The sequence below is a fragment of the Parambassis ranga genome, chromosome 2, assembly GCF_900634625.1.
Source record: "Parambassis ranga chromosome 2, fParRan2.1, whole genome shotgun sequence".
In the NCBI taxonomy this organism is placed as follows: Eukaryota; Metazoa; Chordata; class Actinopteri; family Ambassidae; genus Parambassis; species Parambassis ranga.
The window spans coordinates 32884314-32900471 of record NC_041023.1 but is presented as its reverse complement, the minus strand read 5'-3'; the positions used below and the strand labels follow the sequence as shown (position 1 = coordinate 32900471).

General features: G+C 41.5%; 1 protein-coding gene across 1 annotated transcript in view; it reads left to right on the top strand.

Moving 5' to 3' along the window:
* slc2a13a (solute carrier family 2 member 13a) overlaps positions 1 to 16158 on the top strand; it is a 46597-nt gene that overhangs the window by 18302 nt on the left and 12137 nt on the right. Inside the window, exon 4 of the mRNA XM_028399316.1 lies at positions 10140 to 10248. Coding sequence (XP_028255117.1) covers positions 10140 to 10248 — 109 coding nt within the window. The remainder of the gene's footprint in view (positions 1 to 10139; positions 10249 to 16158) is intronic.

The window sequence follows — 16158 nt, the reverse complement described above, 5'->3', positions numbered from 1 at the left end:
GAGTTAAAACATCTACAGGATTTTTCTGGAAAAAATGCATAAAAATGAAAAATATTAACAGAACATGATATTGCACTGCTAACATTTAGCCACATGTGTTAACAAGTTAGCAAACAGACAACACCTGACCACACCCACCTGTTGTTTTGCAACAATTTAGCATCATTAACCCATAAAGGGCTTTGGTCCAGTCCTAAATAGTAGATTTGGACTCAGCTCACCTAAGTAAGACCTGGATCAGAATCTGCATTAGGACCAGTCTTTCTACCAACAGTGCTCCAACAAAGTGAGGGTTATTTAAGAAGTGGATTATTTCTACAATAGTATATGTGTGCATAAAATTTGTTGTTATATTTTTTATGCCAACCCAACTTTTCTAACAGAGATCTGTGCTGATTGATTGAATGAATGGTGAATCGTCACCCAAGGGTTAACAAAATGATCAAAACTGCCATCCATTCTTTGGAAAAAGCAGTCAAAATAGGGATCAGACTTTTAAAAAATCTGAATTGTCCAAGAAAATTGCTTTTGCATTTATTACCAAGGCCAAAATGTCCTCACGATGCAGAATTATCCCCTCTGGACAAATTTCTAGTTTTAAATCATCACAAACAGAGTTGGAACAGACATGTACACATCTATCATTTTCTGTACCAACTAGAATATGATAGAGCTAATAGCTGTTTTCATCACAGCAGCACCCTCTGCCTTCCGGAGACAAATCTCGTGAAGATCTCTCTCTTTCTTCTAAACAACACATTTTACTCCTCTTCCACATTTAAATGCCTCAGGTGATCTGAAATCTCTGAGCCAGCACTTTAAAAGGTTTGATATGAAGCTTCAAAGGAGTGCTTCACTTCTTTCAGCCTTTATCTGGTTGTTACAGCTTTTCCCATGAAACTTTTTCCCTCCTCATCTGTCACTTTTTTTTTCTTCCACAGATTGTTCAGAATATATGCTTTTCTTGAATGGATCAATCAGACATTGATTTGTTTACTTGATCTTCTGTTAGAGGCTTTGTTTTGAGCAGGGCTCTCTCTTGCACGTCGTGAACCGCTGCCTCTTCGCTGTGTAGTACAGTTGTTCAATACAAGCGTTACTTCAAACCCACTCGTTTGTCTCAAGGCTGCTCAGAGAAGAGGTGCGAGTGACTCATGCAGAGAATAGGCAGTGTTTAAAAAGATCAGACCTCAGAACTTTTCTGCTGCTAAACTCTCCTGTTGCCTCCTGGTGAACATTATATAGCAGATTCTGCTAAATTATTGCTCACACACTGTCAGTGAAGTGGCGTCTTGAATGGGTAAGTCTCTTACCAAAGTTTTCAGTTTTTGAATGAAAACATTTTCCAAGCGTTAGTATTGTGTTTGTTACCTGCAGTTATGGGGGATGCAAATTTAGATGTTCCTTACCATGTGCTATTTCTGCAGTCACAGATAAAATGAATTCCTCTACAGATACTATCAGAACTATTTGGACCAAAGCAGCAGATTAAGATGCATGAAAACACCCACTGATTAAACATGGACGACAGTCAGTCAACTTCTGTTTCCTATGACGACAGATACTTTCCCCCTTGTGCCGCTCTTCTCACCTCCGCTTAAAGTGTGACAGGAGCTTTCTTTCTGTCCTTTCCATCTTATCCTACAGGAGCATATTCGACCACTTGAACGTATCTGACTCTGCGGTGCAGTCACATTCAGGTCACATGGCACATCAGCAGCTATGAAGGTCATCTCTGCACCTTTTGAAATGCAGGTCACACTCCGTTCCCTTGCAGTTTAACAAACAAACCAGCGAGTGAAACACTGATTACATGTATGTTATTACTCGTCTTGTACACAGATTGGTGCGCAGATTGGACCCACTGTCTACATTCAAAATATGTGCCATCTGTTAAGTGATTGACTCTTGAGTGAAGTGGAATGACACTGAGCAATCATGTCATCCTTTGTAGAAGTCAAGCATTGGAAGTGATATCCTCCACCTATTCCTGCATAGAAGTAAATCTTTATATAATGTGCATGAAGGACCTTCAGCTCTAAACTCTAGACTCGACATGCTGCAGCAAGCAGATCAAAATCCAGGCATGACTTATTTAACTACTAAAAGTGAAAGTTAGAGTGATTTCTTTGCCTTCATTCTGCCAAAAAGAGAATTCGGCACATGAGTCCATGCTGCCAGTTTGTTTACTGCTACTGAGTGAACAACCAGGATAGAAATGACAGAGATGGCAATGAGTCAACATACACTGGCAGTGGCACAAACGATAAGAAACCTGTAAATAACTGCCTTTGTCTATGCTCCAGTGTGTGTGTTCAAAATGTGTGCTTTAGTTGTAGGTGGGCAGACAAAGCACTCTTTACACTTATAGAAAAAGGCCAGCTGACATCTGGGTCTTGTCTGTAGCATCAAAATGACAAATTCTAGCAATCATGTGATTAGAATGAAGATTCTCAGTCATCCAGGTCATCATCACAGGTAATTATGGAAACATTTAGTGCTATTGTTTGTGAGTTTCACCCTAACCCACCCACTGAGGTCTGCAACCACATATAAACCATGTTTCCCCACCAAACAGAACTGATGAAGCTGCTTGGATGAGCAGCGAAATGTCTTCAAGAAAACTCTACAAGTCCAGACGCCTTGCTTCAATCTTCTCTATGTGATTAAGCCAGACAGGCAGGACTTACACTATGGTAGCCAAGAAAAGGGTGGAGAAGTTTGTTGCAGATGAGTGTTTATTGTGAATCTGTGATGTTTTATATCAAGTTTGTCTGGTTGAGTAGGGTTTTTTTTTTGTTTTTGCTGTTCTATTAAACCTCCCTGGTTCAAGTTAGGTTTTTTAAAAGCATTGTGCTGGGAAAAATAATAGGCCTTTTCAGCTCGAAGTCATTCCTTCTCACAACATGTGTCAACACAAAGAGTGTGTGCGATTCACTGTGCAGCCAAATAATCAGCGAGGAAGGGCAGCAGTGACAAAGAGCGAACAATGGAGCATCTTTCTCCGAGCTCTCCACTCCTCTGTTCCCCTGTAGGTTTTAAGCAGCATATTAATAATTGAGGAAGGAGAATTGTGCGATGGCAGATCTATCATGGTTCCCCCCCTCCACTCTTGCCACTGCATGGATGGATATTGAACAAAAATCTTTCATACTTCTTAAACACAGTATTTTTCTGGGGTTAGCTGGGGCGCAGGCAGGCCAGCAGCTCCATTTTCAAATGTGATAATGAATATTTGCCAGTGCAGAAGCAAATCCCCGCATTGCAGAAAGTGTGAAAGGAAAGGAGTGCAGAATTTAAATGTGCAAGTTGTGTGTTTGGTTGAAATGCAGTTGTAAGTGTACACGGCGGAAGTGTCCACCTTTGCTGCAAAATAAGATATGAAATGTCTGTGTGTGTGTACGTGTGCAGGACTTTTGCTGATTAGCTCTTAAGCAACTAAAATCCACACACACAGAGTTTTGCTACAGCAGTGCATAATTGCACTTAACATTCAACAAGTGGTGTATGGGTGGTCTTAATGACAGGCAGTGTGTGTCTGTGCGCTCTGCAGGAAAAGCAGTCTGACCGCTGAATAATACAAATCTCAGTTGGAAAATCAGACAGGGTTTAAATATGCATGCGCCTCTGTGGCGTGTCCTCGTCTCAACTTCAGGTAGCACTTTGTCTGCTGGCATGAGCCAGGTTACATAAGCAGTAGGTGCCTTTTTAACACCTATCAAATCAAAATGGGGAAGTTACACCATCTGCTTTTTCTGAACCTTTTCAGAAGTCTTGCTGAATCCAACTTACAGGAAAACCTGGCAGCAACCTCCTGTGTTTTATTGATTGATTCCTTTGATGTGATTAGTTTCAAACTAGAGAGATGGTGGTTTTGTTTGGTGCTGAGAAGCTTTCAGAAACACTGTAAAGATCAATTGTGACAGCAGCTCCCCTTGGATCACATGTGCCTCACTGCTTTACAGTGCTAAAGAGCCACATTTGGAGTCATTGAACCATATGTCAAAGGTGCAGGAGCACTGGCACTCCACATTATCTTCATAAAACTTGTTCACCCATGTTTTCTTTGGATTTGGCATCAGCAGTGGGAATGTGAGGGGTCTAAAGAAATCTGGCTCTTAAAGATGTTTGATGAAGATTCTCAGTCATCCAGGTCATCATACGTAGAGAAGGTTGAAGCAAGGCGTCTGGACTTGTAGAGTTTTCTCTTGCTGCAGGGTCCTGATGACACAAACTGGGAGTCATCAGGACCCTGCAGCACAGAGCACAAACTGTACCAACCAGCTCAGAGGGGAAGAAGAAGGAGCAACACCACATCAGGAAGGCCCTGCAAACATGTGGCTACCCGAAGTGGGCACTCATCAAAGCCACAAAAACAAGACCCCCCAACAACAAGAAGAAGGACGACACCAGGCGGAGAAAGAACATCTCCATTCCATATGTGTCAGGAGTATCAGAGAAACTCCGCAGGATCTTCAACAACCATGACATCCCGGTCCATTTCAAACCTATGACTACACTGAGACAGAGACTGGTTCACCCGAAGGATAAGATTCCCAGGGAGAAACACAGCAATGTGATATATGCAGTCCAGTGCAGTGAGGAATGCTCTGATCTGTACATTGGAGAAACTAAACAACCACTCCACAGAAGAATGGCTCAGCACAGGAGAGCCACCTCCTCAGGACAAGACTCAGCTGTTCACCTCCACCTCAAAGACAAAGGACACTCCTTTGAGGACAACAATGTTCACATTTTAGACAGGGAGGAAAGGTGGTATGAAAGAGGAGTCAAGGAAGCCATCTATGTTAAGCTGGAAAAACCTTCCCTTAACAGAGGTGGTGGCCTCAGACATCATCTTTCCACCACATACAATGCAGTGATTCCATCCATTCCCAGGAAGTTTACACATACTCACAGTAAGAACAAAGGGCTGTCAACCAGTCCCCCTCCGGCAGTTTCATAGTCGTTAGCCAGTCGTTAGTCTCACCTGGCCCAGTCAGCCAGAACATCACAGGTAAGTATGGAAACATTTAGTGCTATTGTTTTTCAGGTTTTTAAGTTTTACCCAGACCCACCCACATAGGTCTGTAACCACATATAATGTAATATGTTTCCCCACCAAACAGTTAGAACTAATGAAGCTGCTTGGATGAGCAGCGAAACGTCTTCTAGAAAACTCTACAAGTCCAGACGCCTTGCTTCAACCTTCTCTACCTGGCTCTTAAAGGAAAACTGACAGTTCTGATGAAGATTAGAGTCAGTGAGGTTCAGTGATCAGGGATGAGGGAGTGCATATTTACACACCTGTCTTATCACACCCATCTTATTCGAGGTACTGTCAGCCATTTTGTCTTTTTTCAACAACACTGCTTGTTCCAGTCCGTCAAAGGTCGGTAATGTGATGAATCTACAAGTCTGTAATGTGAAGAGTGCAAACCTGTTTTGCACTCACTGTTTATTTTGCTTTTGTAGGGGTTAAAGCCTGCAGGTTTGAAAAAAAAACATTGTCATTTAGGTCTCATTTACCAAAGCAATAACTGCTGCCCCTTTCTACAACATGATTTACTGCCTGAAGAGGAGCAAATGATGCAATCTCATGGCACTGCTGCTCAAGTTTATTTAAAACTGATGACCTTAAGCTTTGAGACTACATCTGAAAACAGCAGGAAAAAAATCTGGTTTTATGACAGGAATGTTAAATTGGTGACATGCTCCTTTAAATTCTAATTTTAAATGCGTGGACAATATATATTCATGTGAACCTACTGTATACACCGTGGCCATTTTTTACTCCTGTATATTTTTCTGTGTCAGTCCCTCTGCGTGCGCCTCAATTTATCGTCCATCTATCTATCCATCTGTCTGTCTGGTGCTCGGCTCCTGGCAACCGCTGGTCCCTCAGTGCCCTTAGATAAACACAGCTGCTACCCTGCATCTGCAGACTGGAGTCCAGGCTACTGACAAGATTCGATCAGCTCCACTTAAAATGCTGTTTCTCTCCCTTGCGCACTACAGCACCTGAGTGGTCCTCAATTATCCAGGAAAAAAACAATCAAGATTCCTGCTTTCCAGAAAAAACATTAGGTGACAAAATATTTTTTTTACAAAGCTAAAAATAGCTCTACTGCCTGGAATAGGATTCTTGTACAAAATATTATCAGACAAATAGAGCCTCACGTGTTGGTCCACATGACTGGCTGACAAAGGTTATGCGTCCATTACAAGAGCTTGACAGCCTCATTTTTTGCTGATTTGATTTTTTCCCTCCACCTGCTCTTAACATAACAAGTGTCCACTTGATGTTAAGGTGGTTGTTATTATGAGCTGCATACATAAATAAACCCCTCCTCAAGTGCTATAGTGTGCTAAAAAACAAGCAAGGAAGAACCCTTATGTCCAACAGACATAACACATCTCCACATCTCCTCACATATTTGCCACATGTGCACTTTTGCATTCAATATGTGGCACTAAAGGTCATCGACATTGTAAGGGCTTCTTCCTGCCCATGAGAAGACACAAAATGCCACCTCAAAGTCAGTGAAGGGAAGCAGGAGGGTTGTTGGAAGCACTTTAATGACCGACTTTCAACTAGGACACCAGGTTCAGTTCTCAACAGGTGTTGTAGATCGATTTCACACTTTCTTTAGCCAGGGATAAAACTACAGCTACTGTATTAAAGTTGAATGGATTAATCTGATTTAAGAGAACCTACCATGTTATCTTGTGGACTTGGTGTCATAAAATCTGAGGACAACATGTGGCTGATTTCAACGTGGAAGAATTAAGTGCTCATATTCCTTCCAAACAAGGCAATAAAGCAGATGGGCTTTGCTTTTTGTCTTATTAATTTTCTTAATCGTGTCATATTTTGCGGTTTTCTTCTTTGAAGCTCTAATCTTAAATGACACAAAAAATAGGCTTCATAACCATCGGTTGCAGCCAGAGATCTAATTTCTATTCTCTATTAGTTCTCACCTCCTGCTCTGATCTTGACTGTGTCCGGGTGTCATGATCCTAGTCTGATGAGGAAGCCTAGGAAAGGTGAGGAAAAAGAGGAGAAAAGAGAGAGGGGGGAGTATGTGGAAGATATAATTAGAGGGGGGTGGGGGTGGAGGGTTGAAGTAGGAGGGCTGCAGATTGCCTACCTAGGCTTCAGTCCCTGATTGCAGCCTGCTCTGTTACATAAGTGAAGCCCATTTTCATCCACTTACTTCCACAGGACACTGTGATTGGATTGGATAGACTGAGCTATTCCTGTCCACCTTAAAAGCGAGGCCATTCCTGTGTAAAGATGGACTTGTATCTGTATAGTTCCCCCCTGGTATGCCTTCTTTGTTTACTTGATTGGCCATTGTTCAATAGCAGTTTCCCCCCCTGCGGATAATATTGACTCACATATAGAGGTATACCAGACTGAGGATTTACTCATCAGTATGGGAATATGTGTGAACGCATGCCAGCAAGTGTGCACTGCCATTTACATCTTTGTTCCTCTTTCCTCTTGCTCCTGTTTGTTTCATTAAGCCCACTGTGGCATGTGTTTTGTAGTGTGAATAAAAAAGAACATCTGACAGGATAACGGTGCTAAATGGGCACTTTAATTGACCATGGGGGTCATTAACTCAGAGGTGTTTCATGTGAGCAGGTGCCATGGAAAAGAACTAACTGAAGATTCCATCACTGAAAATCAAAGAGAAAGGGTGAGAAGAGGAGGTAGAGGTAGACGGACCTGGTTCTTATTAAAAACACTTCAGGCTTCCCTGGTTCATTGTACAAACAATTGGTATGATGACCTCAGAGTGAGGCTATTATATGTGGGATTGAAATCTGATAAGACGGCGAATCAAAGGGGATCAGTGCAGGTAGTGATGCTGGATGGCTACAGAGCAAGGGTGAGATGAGGTGTGTGTTTTACAGTCATAAGAATCATGACACCATGATCTACACTTTAACCTGGCTTTGACATAACCTCATCACAAGCTACAGCACAGTATGTGATTTTTTTTAGGCTAAATTGGTGGGAATAAGTAATAAGCAGTAAAAATCACATTCAAATGAAGCAGATGTAACTGGAAAGGTTCAATGTGGAAAGCTAATGTGCAATTACACCACAGTGCTATGAGACTTAATCACTGTGCTTGTAGCATACTGCTAGCCTGCTGGCTTGTTTTTCATCCCCATCCCTCTTTTTCAATATCTCATCTGATTAAATTACAGCCGGGTGGTGCTCAGCTGAGGAAATGAAGCTGTGTGTTTTGTGAGTTTGTGCAAGACACATGTGAGAGTGTGTCTCTGCACATATGCATGCTTAAGTGGATTTCCAACTGAATTTGTATGTAAAAACACATGCGGGGCCAATCTGCCTGCATTTGTGCTGTTTTTAACCCTTCACTTGTGCTGTTCAAGAGCAAGAAAAGTAAAATACAGGTTGTTTGTGTGGATGTGTGTGTTTGGTTTGATTTAGTTCTTCTTCACACAGCCATCAGGTCTGAACTCTCTTGGTAGTTCGGTCTACGAATCCCAATTTCCCAAAGTCAGCTAATCTAATAAAAAAAAAAAAATTTTTTCCATCCTTAGACGGGTTGCTCCCGAGCCACAGAAGACGTTCTGAAACTGTTTTCACATGTTCATTAGTATTCTTCATTAGCCCATGTGCAAAATCACAGATAGCCCTTAAAGCCTGTGCTATGACAATGTGGTGCAATTAATCGCTTTGGCCAAGTGAGTCCTATGTTAATTTTTAAAGCTGTTGACAGGGTTGAATCTTGCACTTTGCATTTTCACCTGCGACAGGCCACCTCCACAGAAAGCTCTTCCTTATTTTAGGCTCATTGTTGTATGGCTATGTTTAACCCAACATCCTCTAACTGGAGGTGTAATTATTCAGTGGAGCTGCTGCTACATGAATGTGTGAAGTGGGCGGATGGTAACATGTGGCAGCTAAGGGTAAACATGATAATATAATATCATAGGCCATAACTCAACAAGAGGTACACAATTAAATGACTACTGTAGTAAAGTAATTTCTCGGGAGGTTCTTTAGCAAGAGCTATAATTCCGCTAGACAAAATGCACAAAATATGATTACCCTAACATGGCAAGATGCCTTGCCTTAATGTACATTAAAAGAACATAAACCTTTAGTATGCAGAGCACTCTTATGTAGAACTCTTATGAAAAAGCTGTAGGTGTTAAATTGACTTACAAAATTGCCTCTAATTCTTTGAAAGGCTTCTGGTCTAAAAGTGTAGATAAATAGATGAACTAAAAGGCTTTCAGCTTTTCACATTTTGAAAAGACTCAAAGTTGACAGACGACCATCATAAGGAAGGCTTAAGTGTGTTTGTGTCTCAGCAGGGGCTACCTTTACAAAGTCTGGTGTGCTTGTCGAACAGCTAAAAGAGATGTTCACTGGTCCAGAGTACTCCCACACACAGCTGCTCCCAAATAATCAGACTGTGTGTGTGTGTTTGTGCCATTTCATATGTGCAGGCTCATGCATCCCTGTTTATGATATGTTGTGTTTGCACAGTCACTTGTATATCCTGGCATTACCTGTGTTTGATCAGTCTTGTTTGTCCGATTTCATTGCATGGTATACGTGTGTGTGTGTCTCCATCTTTGCCCGAGAGCTCCATGCCTGTCCATCCGTTCTCTCGTCCTATTAAGACTTCTCCTCCCAAAGGAACTGCATGTCTGTGTGTGTGCTGGAGATCACAGTCTGGCTCTGTTGCTGAGCCAAGAGGGACTCCACGAGGCCAAAGCCAAATTCAAATATTTGTTTCATCCCACGCTATCATCCCACGAGTTATCCATCGCCATATGAAAAGGAAAAAAAATGACAGCTACCAGGCTACCTGATCCTTGGGATGCAGATTTTACTGTGCATTAAAATCCACCAGTAATCACAAGGGATGGCAACAGGAAGTCATCCCCAGCCTTGCAACGCAATAATAGCATTCCAGCTTCATTAAAGTACAAGATTATATTTTGATCTGTGTGATGGCTGCTGGGTTCTTGCTTTTCTAATGGTTGTGAGCCTGTTTTGAAATTAATCTCTATTAAAGGGTTAATCAGTAAGGCCATGCTGAGTTTTAAATTAAATTCTGCTGTGACTCTTCGTGTGTCTCCAGATGGCCCGGTGATCTGGCGGATGCTGACCTACCCCCCGACTCGTAGAGCCCTCCTGGTGGGCTGTGGTCTTCAAATGTTCCAGCAGCTTTCAGGAATCAACATAGTCATGTAAGTATTTATTCTGGGGGTGCCAGGACTGTAGGGACAAATATAGTTTAAATACAATTATTTATAATGCACTGCCAAGTCTACTCTTAATTACTATTATTAAGTATCTTCCATTATATAAGGTATCTCCTTTCAGCGTACCTGTAGCAGCTGAAGCTGTGTGCACCTGTCATTTCATTTTCAAGCCTTCATTCATTACATCATATTGTCACTGGAGAGGAAAGTTCAAGTATATTTTATCTCCTTCACCCTTAGGGTTAATCAAAATAAAGACACTGAATCTGTGTGCCTTTCCATTCCCACACAAGACACATCTAGACAAATGTATCAAATCACAAGACATTACTTTCATTCTTCACACACCATCCACTGGGGAGCGATAGCCTCATTGCATTACTGCCCACTTGCCTGTGAAAGGACGAAGCACCTTTCCTCTTTTATTCTCTTTATCTTTCCATCTAAGGAGATTGTGTCGTCTGTCTCTGCCTCGCCGCCTCTCTGAGATGAACTATATTACAAGGCTCTGTAAACAATCCGTGGATATGTGCTGTTGCTTAGCAACCATCAGAGGTGAGCGCAGCAGGATAAGCGTGTGCACGTGTGTACGGGCGTGTCTGCATGCCCGTGCCATTTAATGCGCAAAATGTGTCACAATGGACCTTGGTGTCTGCACATGTGCACCTGTGTGACGTGAGCACATGGCAGATGTGACACTCATGTGATTTTGTGTGTGTGTGTGAGACGCTATGGATATTTGTAAGTAGAGAGGATGAAGAGGAAGGAAGAGGTGGAACTCTGGATCTGTCAGCTCTGTCTCTCACTGTCTATTGACTGTCTGTCTGTAATAGCTGTACATCCACCTTCATCTCCTGTCGCCAGCACTATGAACCACACAGACACAAACTCAATCTGTCATGGCTCTCTGTCTTCTAGTCTTCCCAAAAAGGTCTAACTGCTAGCTTATCTGTGTGGAGAGCGACCCATTTGCTCTGAGCATCAATACATCTTCGATCAAGATGGTGTCGAGATTGTCTAATGTTTACACCTGACATTAAAATGTGTCTCCGGTCTACAAATTGAAATCTGATTGCCCTTTCATTTGGAAAAAAAAGCTCTGCAGCTCAGCCTGGTGATTATTACATCCTTCTGAAGTGACATTAAAGACCTTACTGCTGCTGACAATCAACTTTTGACCACTGTGTCTCAGTTTGGATTGTGTGCATTGTGTGTGCACCATATCCTAATTTGAAATGTTTTATTTCACTCACTTCAGTCATATAGGAAGTGAGCAGAGGTCTGCTCTTAATTACAACGGCATCAAAGTTCATGCATCATGAAGTAATAATTGTACTAGCAGAGAATATTAAAAATACTGTTTCCAAAGGTGCAGCATATTTAACAGGAAAGGGTTAAGGAAATGTCAGTCTAGTCAATTTACATTTGTCTAAAATCCCATAATAAGATACAAGATCAGATCAGTCTGAGCTCTTTCCTATTGATCCAGTGTCACAAGGAGGCATCCAATCAGGGAAAGCAAGTGAAAACACGTGCAAATCGATCATGGATCTTGACTTACACTAAGCTTCTAATTAACTAAGATGTATTGGTTTCAGGTTAATGCATGTTTCTGTTCTTTTTTTTGTTTTGTTTTGTTTTGTTCTGTGACTTTATGAATAATACTAATACTAAAATAATGGAATCACAGGTATTCCTATCTAAATAGTGGAAAAAGATTTGATTTCAAAAACTACCTAGTTGTCAAATGCGTCAGTAAGGACAATTAAAGAAGACTCAACTGCAAAATAATCTTGTAACCCACATGGCAGAACAGCTATAAGGTAAATTAATCTAAAAGCAAACAAAGATTAAATAAATGTACACAGTTTGGTCAACACATAAGGCCTCTTACACTTAAATCAGCACTGAAATAAACTGAAAATGATGTTTAACTAGAACCAACAACCCCACTCCACAAACTCATATTGAAAACAAAATTAAAATCTAATGACAACTAAAAAATAATGATTGTACCAGAACAGCAGGGTCACTTAGACAAATTGATGTCGATGACATGCAGCTGTGCAGGCAGGCAGGCAGCAGGTCAGGGCTAATGAGGGGGATGACCTAAACATGTGTAGGTCACACAGATCTTCACAATGGCCAAAGAAAAACTGGGAAAATGATCCAATGTAATCTGATTACAAGTCTAATACATTAGCAAAGTCCGATGTGATTTAAGTACTTCAAGATCGTGACCATTATTCATCACAGGTGTATGGTTGATAAAGAGTTAATGATTTTGGGCAGGGTTGGAAGGGTTGCATACATATATACTTGTAACCCGTCAGTCCCTAACACCGATTTCGGGTTGTGAGGATGGCTGGTTGACAGGTGAGGAGTGGGTCAGAAAAGGCCAGAGAGACTGTCAAGGAATTGAAAGAGAGAGAGACTACATCTGTTACCATGGCAATAGCCACCATTCAATATAAATAAAATGTAAAGATGTAAAATATTTAACTTGAAGAAGATACAGATTTCTTTAATCTGTATCTGATACAGATTTCTTTAATCTGTATCTGTATTACAGTTATAGTCATTATAGATGTGCCTGTTTTTTTCCATGTTACTCATCCTTTATGCATCTTACCTCTGCACACTTTGCCAGGCTGCCTGTATCTCTGCCACCTGCCTTTTTGTTCCCATGAGAAGCTGCCAGGCTAGCCCTATTAGCCTCTGAGATATAAAGGAGGTCTGAGTAGCCAGTAAATCAGCCGGGCTTAGAGACAGGCTCTTCTCTCCCTGTTCCCAGCTGTTTTTCCTGATTAAACCACCAGGCTGGCGCAGAGAAAGAAGGAAAAGGGCAGTGAGAGGCAGATTGGCAAAAAAAAAGTAAAATTGCAAACTAGAAAAAGCACATATTGGCTGTCACTCTGCTCTAACAGTCCGCTCTCTGAAGTTGGGAACTTGACAGGAACGGATTGATGGAGTTCACAGATTTTTCTGAGTAAAATATGTTCACACGAGGGGTACATGTGAGTCCCTGTTAGCTCAATGTCCCACTTGAAATCTTAGAACTGAAGTTTCTGATTTTCTGGTCATTAGTAGCTGGGTAAATTGTGTATTCACAACAAAATCGTTAATAAGTGTAAGTAGATAGGGAACTTTGACTGAAAGCAGACAGCTCCATGCCCTTTGCTCTCCATTTTAGTCTCTGTCTGGTGGGCCACATGTTTTAATTGGGCTGCTCAGATGCACAGACAGAGAGAGAGAGAGAGAGAGAGAGTACAAAATGACAGAAAATTGTGACAGAGAGGCTGTAAAGTAGGAAAGAGGTGCAACAGAGTTGTGCCACTTTTATGGGAGTGCTGTGAATCCAGTGGCCACTCATCATCAAGTATCCCACTGAGATCCTTGTCTTGGTTCTGTCACATTCAACATGACAGACACAGAGCTCCTGAGACCAGCATCTCCACCCACACACCATCCAAAAATCCTAACCACATACCATGTGTCAGTGCAGGTTTGCATCACATACTTGAATGCTAATGCTCATTATGCTGTCTAATGAGATCTAGTTGTGCACACAAATTTATACGAACCTTATATTTTGGACAGAGATAGGAGACACAACAAAAAACACCATTCTTTTGACTTTGAGGCTACTTATCACTTATTTTGACCAGATATAGTTACAATACAACAATTCTTCCATGCTGCGTGTTATTCCCCTCCCCTCATTCCTCCTCACTGTTCATATCAAAATATAAGATAAAAAATCCACCCAAAATACACCTTTCAATGATATGGTACAGATAATGGAAGTTGAAATAGTACACATTGCATGAGAAGCTATTGATTTTGATGTGTTCCTATAGTTCAGTAGGATTTTCTGTTAAAGCATTGAAACTGGGGAGCCTGTTTTAGACCACCAGGCTAACTGTTAAAGACTAGTTTAGACAATCAAAGGCCATAATCCATCATGGCATTTTTTAGAGACAACAACAAGCTAATGTAGCATTCACTTAGCATAGCTACACTGCTCATTAGAAAAGCCTGGACTCTGTCCTCAGTTCTTCATGATGATGACTAGTTGTGTAATATCCTGACAGTCAATCTAATAGTATGTTTCATATAAAGTCTGCTATGTAGTTTGCTAACATGGCTTAAAAGGTGCCATAAATTAAAACATACATATGTTTGCAGTGGTGCATGTTGCTTGCAGCATCTGGATTTATAGCACAGACATACACTATGGAATGTACTGAACACCAATGTATGTGAGTACATACATACATACTGCACATAGGCTGTCTTTGAGGATGAGGTTGCTTTGAACTCATGTGCCAGGTCCTCTCTGGGTTCACTGATTGTTACCAGAATAACCTTTCTCTCTCACACATACACATTTGTCCTGCTGTTTTTAAGGACCTCACTCCAATGGCCTACAGTGATGGACACATATGCCTATGGACCTGTCAGGAAAAAGAACCTACGTCTCTGTGTGTGTCTGGTCTGTATGGTTTTGCGTCCCTGGATGTCTTTTTGTTTGACATTGTGCCAGCAGAGCACAGGATGGATGGGTGTGTGGATATTCCTTCACCTTTCTACTTCTGGTCTTTGGTTATAAATGTCTAACATTGCGGGTCAAATTAGGGAGTGGATGTTATTGATTCAATTAGCCACATAATATTGCATGTAAAGGTCACTGTGTACTGCTGTGTGTGTCTTGTCAGGGTGGGTCAGCAGTGTGTTGACAGAGCAGAGGGACAAGCAGGGGGGTCAAAGAAGATAGAGAGAGAGATAAACTCAACTGAGGAGTACAGGAAACAGGGATGGGGGAGAACAGAGGGAGAGATGACATTGATGTTGATGAGGTTGGGGAATGCATAGAGGAGCAATCAAGACAGATGACAGAAGATGGAGTGTGAGACAGATTAATAAGAGAAGAGTGAGCAAAGGGACACGAAATCAAGCTGTGGAGGAAGAACCTTGTGTTCTTTTAGTTACTTTAGTGTTTTATCTTCTAATAAGCTGTTGGAAAATGTCTTTCTTTAGAAGTGGTTTAAAGTGCCAACACACATACACTGACCATCATCAGATGCAGAAGCATTTTTCATATCTAACAGATGATGCTTTAAAGCACTTTTTAAGTGATCCAAACACAAGAGGACAGCTGAGACACACCACCATTCACACCTGTGTCTCTCACATGTCTCTGAGGTGACCAGCTGTTTTCTGTCACTCACACTGGTTAAGGAAAGTTTTTGCAGTGTTGGGGAGTAACGGATTGCATGTACCGACGTTACGTATTTAGAATACAAAATATGAGTAACTGTATTCCGTCACAGTTACACTCTAAAGCACATATGTCTGACTTGACTTTGACATATGAATGAATTATCTATGGCCCCTGGGATGATATTTGATTAGTATTAGAACCGGCCCGCAGGCCGTAGCCGCCCGCTGGTGTTTTGCACGCACCAATACTACATTTCCCACAATGCAACGGTAACCCGCGGACTTCGGCTCCATCATTCATTAGCAGTCAGAGCAGATGTCAACCTTCAGCTTCCTCCTCCCCAAAAAATGGCTAAACGGAAGGTGGATGCTGAGAACAGGGGGTTTCAAGCTCAATAGGCTACGTGCAATCATTTCAATATGTTTTAATAAACATTGAATCAGTCGGGCCCTCGGCTTATAGCCAATTAGTTTTATGGCCCTCTGTGTATTTGACTTTGACATCCCTGCTCTAAAGAGATGGTAATCAGAATACAGTTACATTGTTGAAATCAGTGGATTACACGGTACTTTAACGTGTTTTTTCACTCTGCTGGATGAAACAAGTCACGTAAAACAATCATCGTCTTCTTACAACAAAGATCTTGTTTACGGCAGATGTCTGACTCTCCT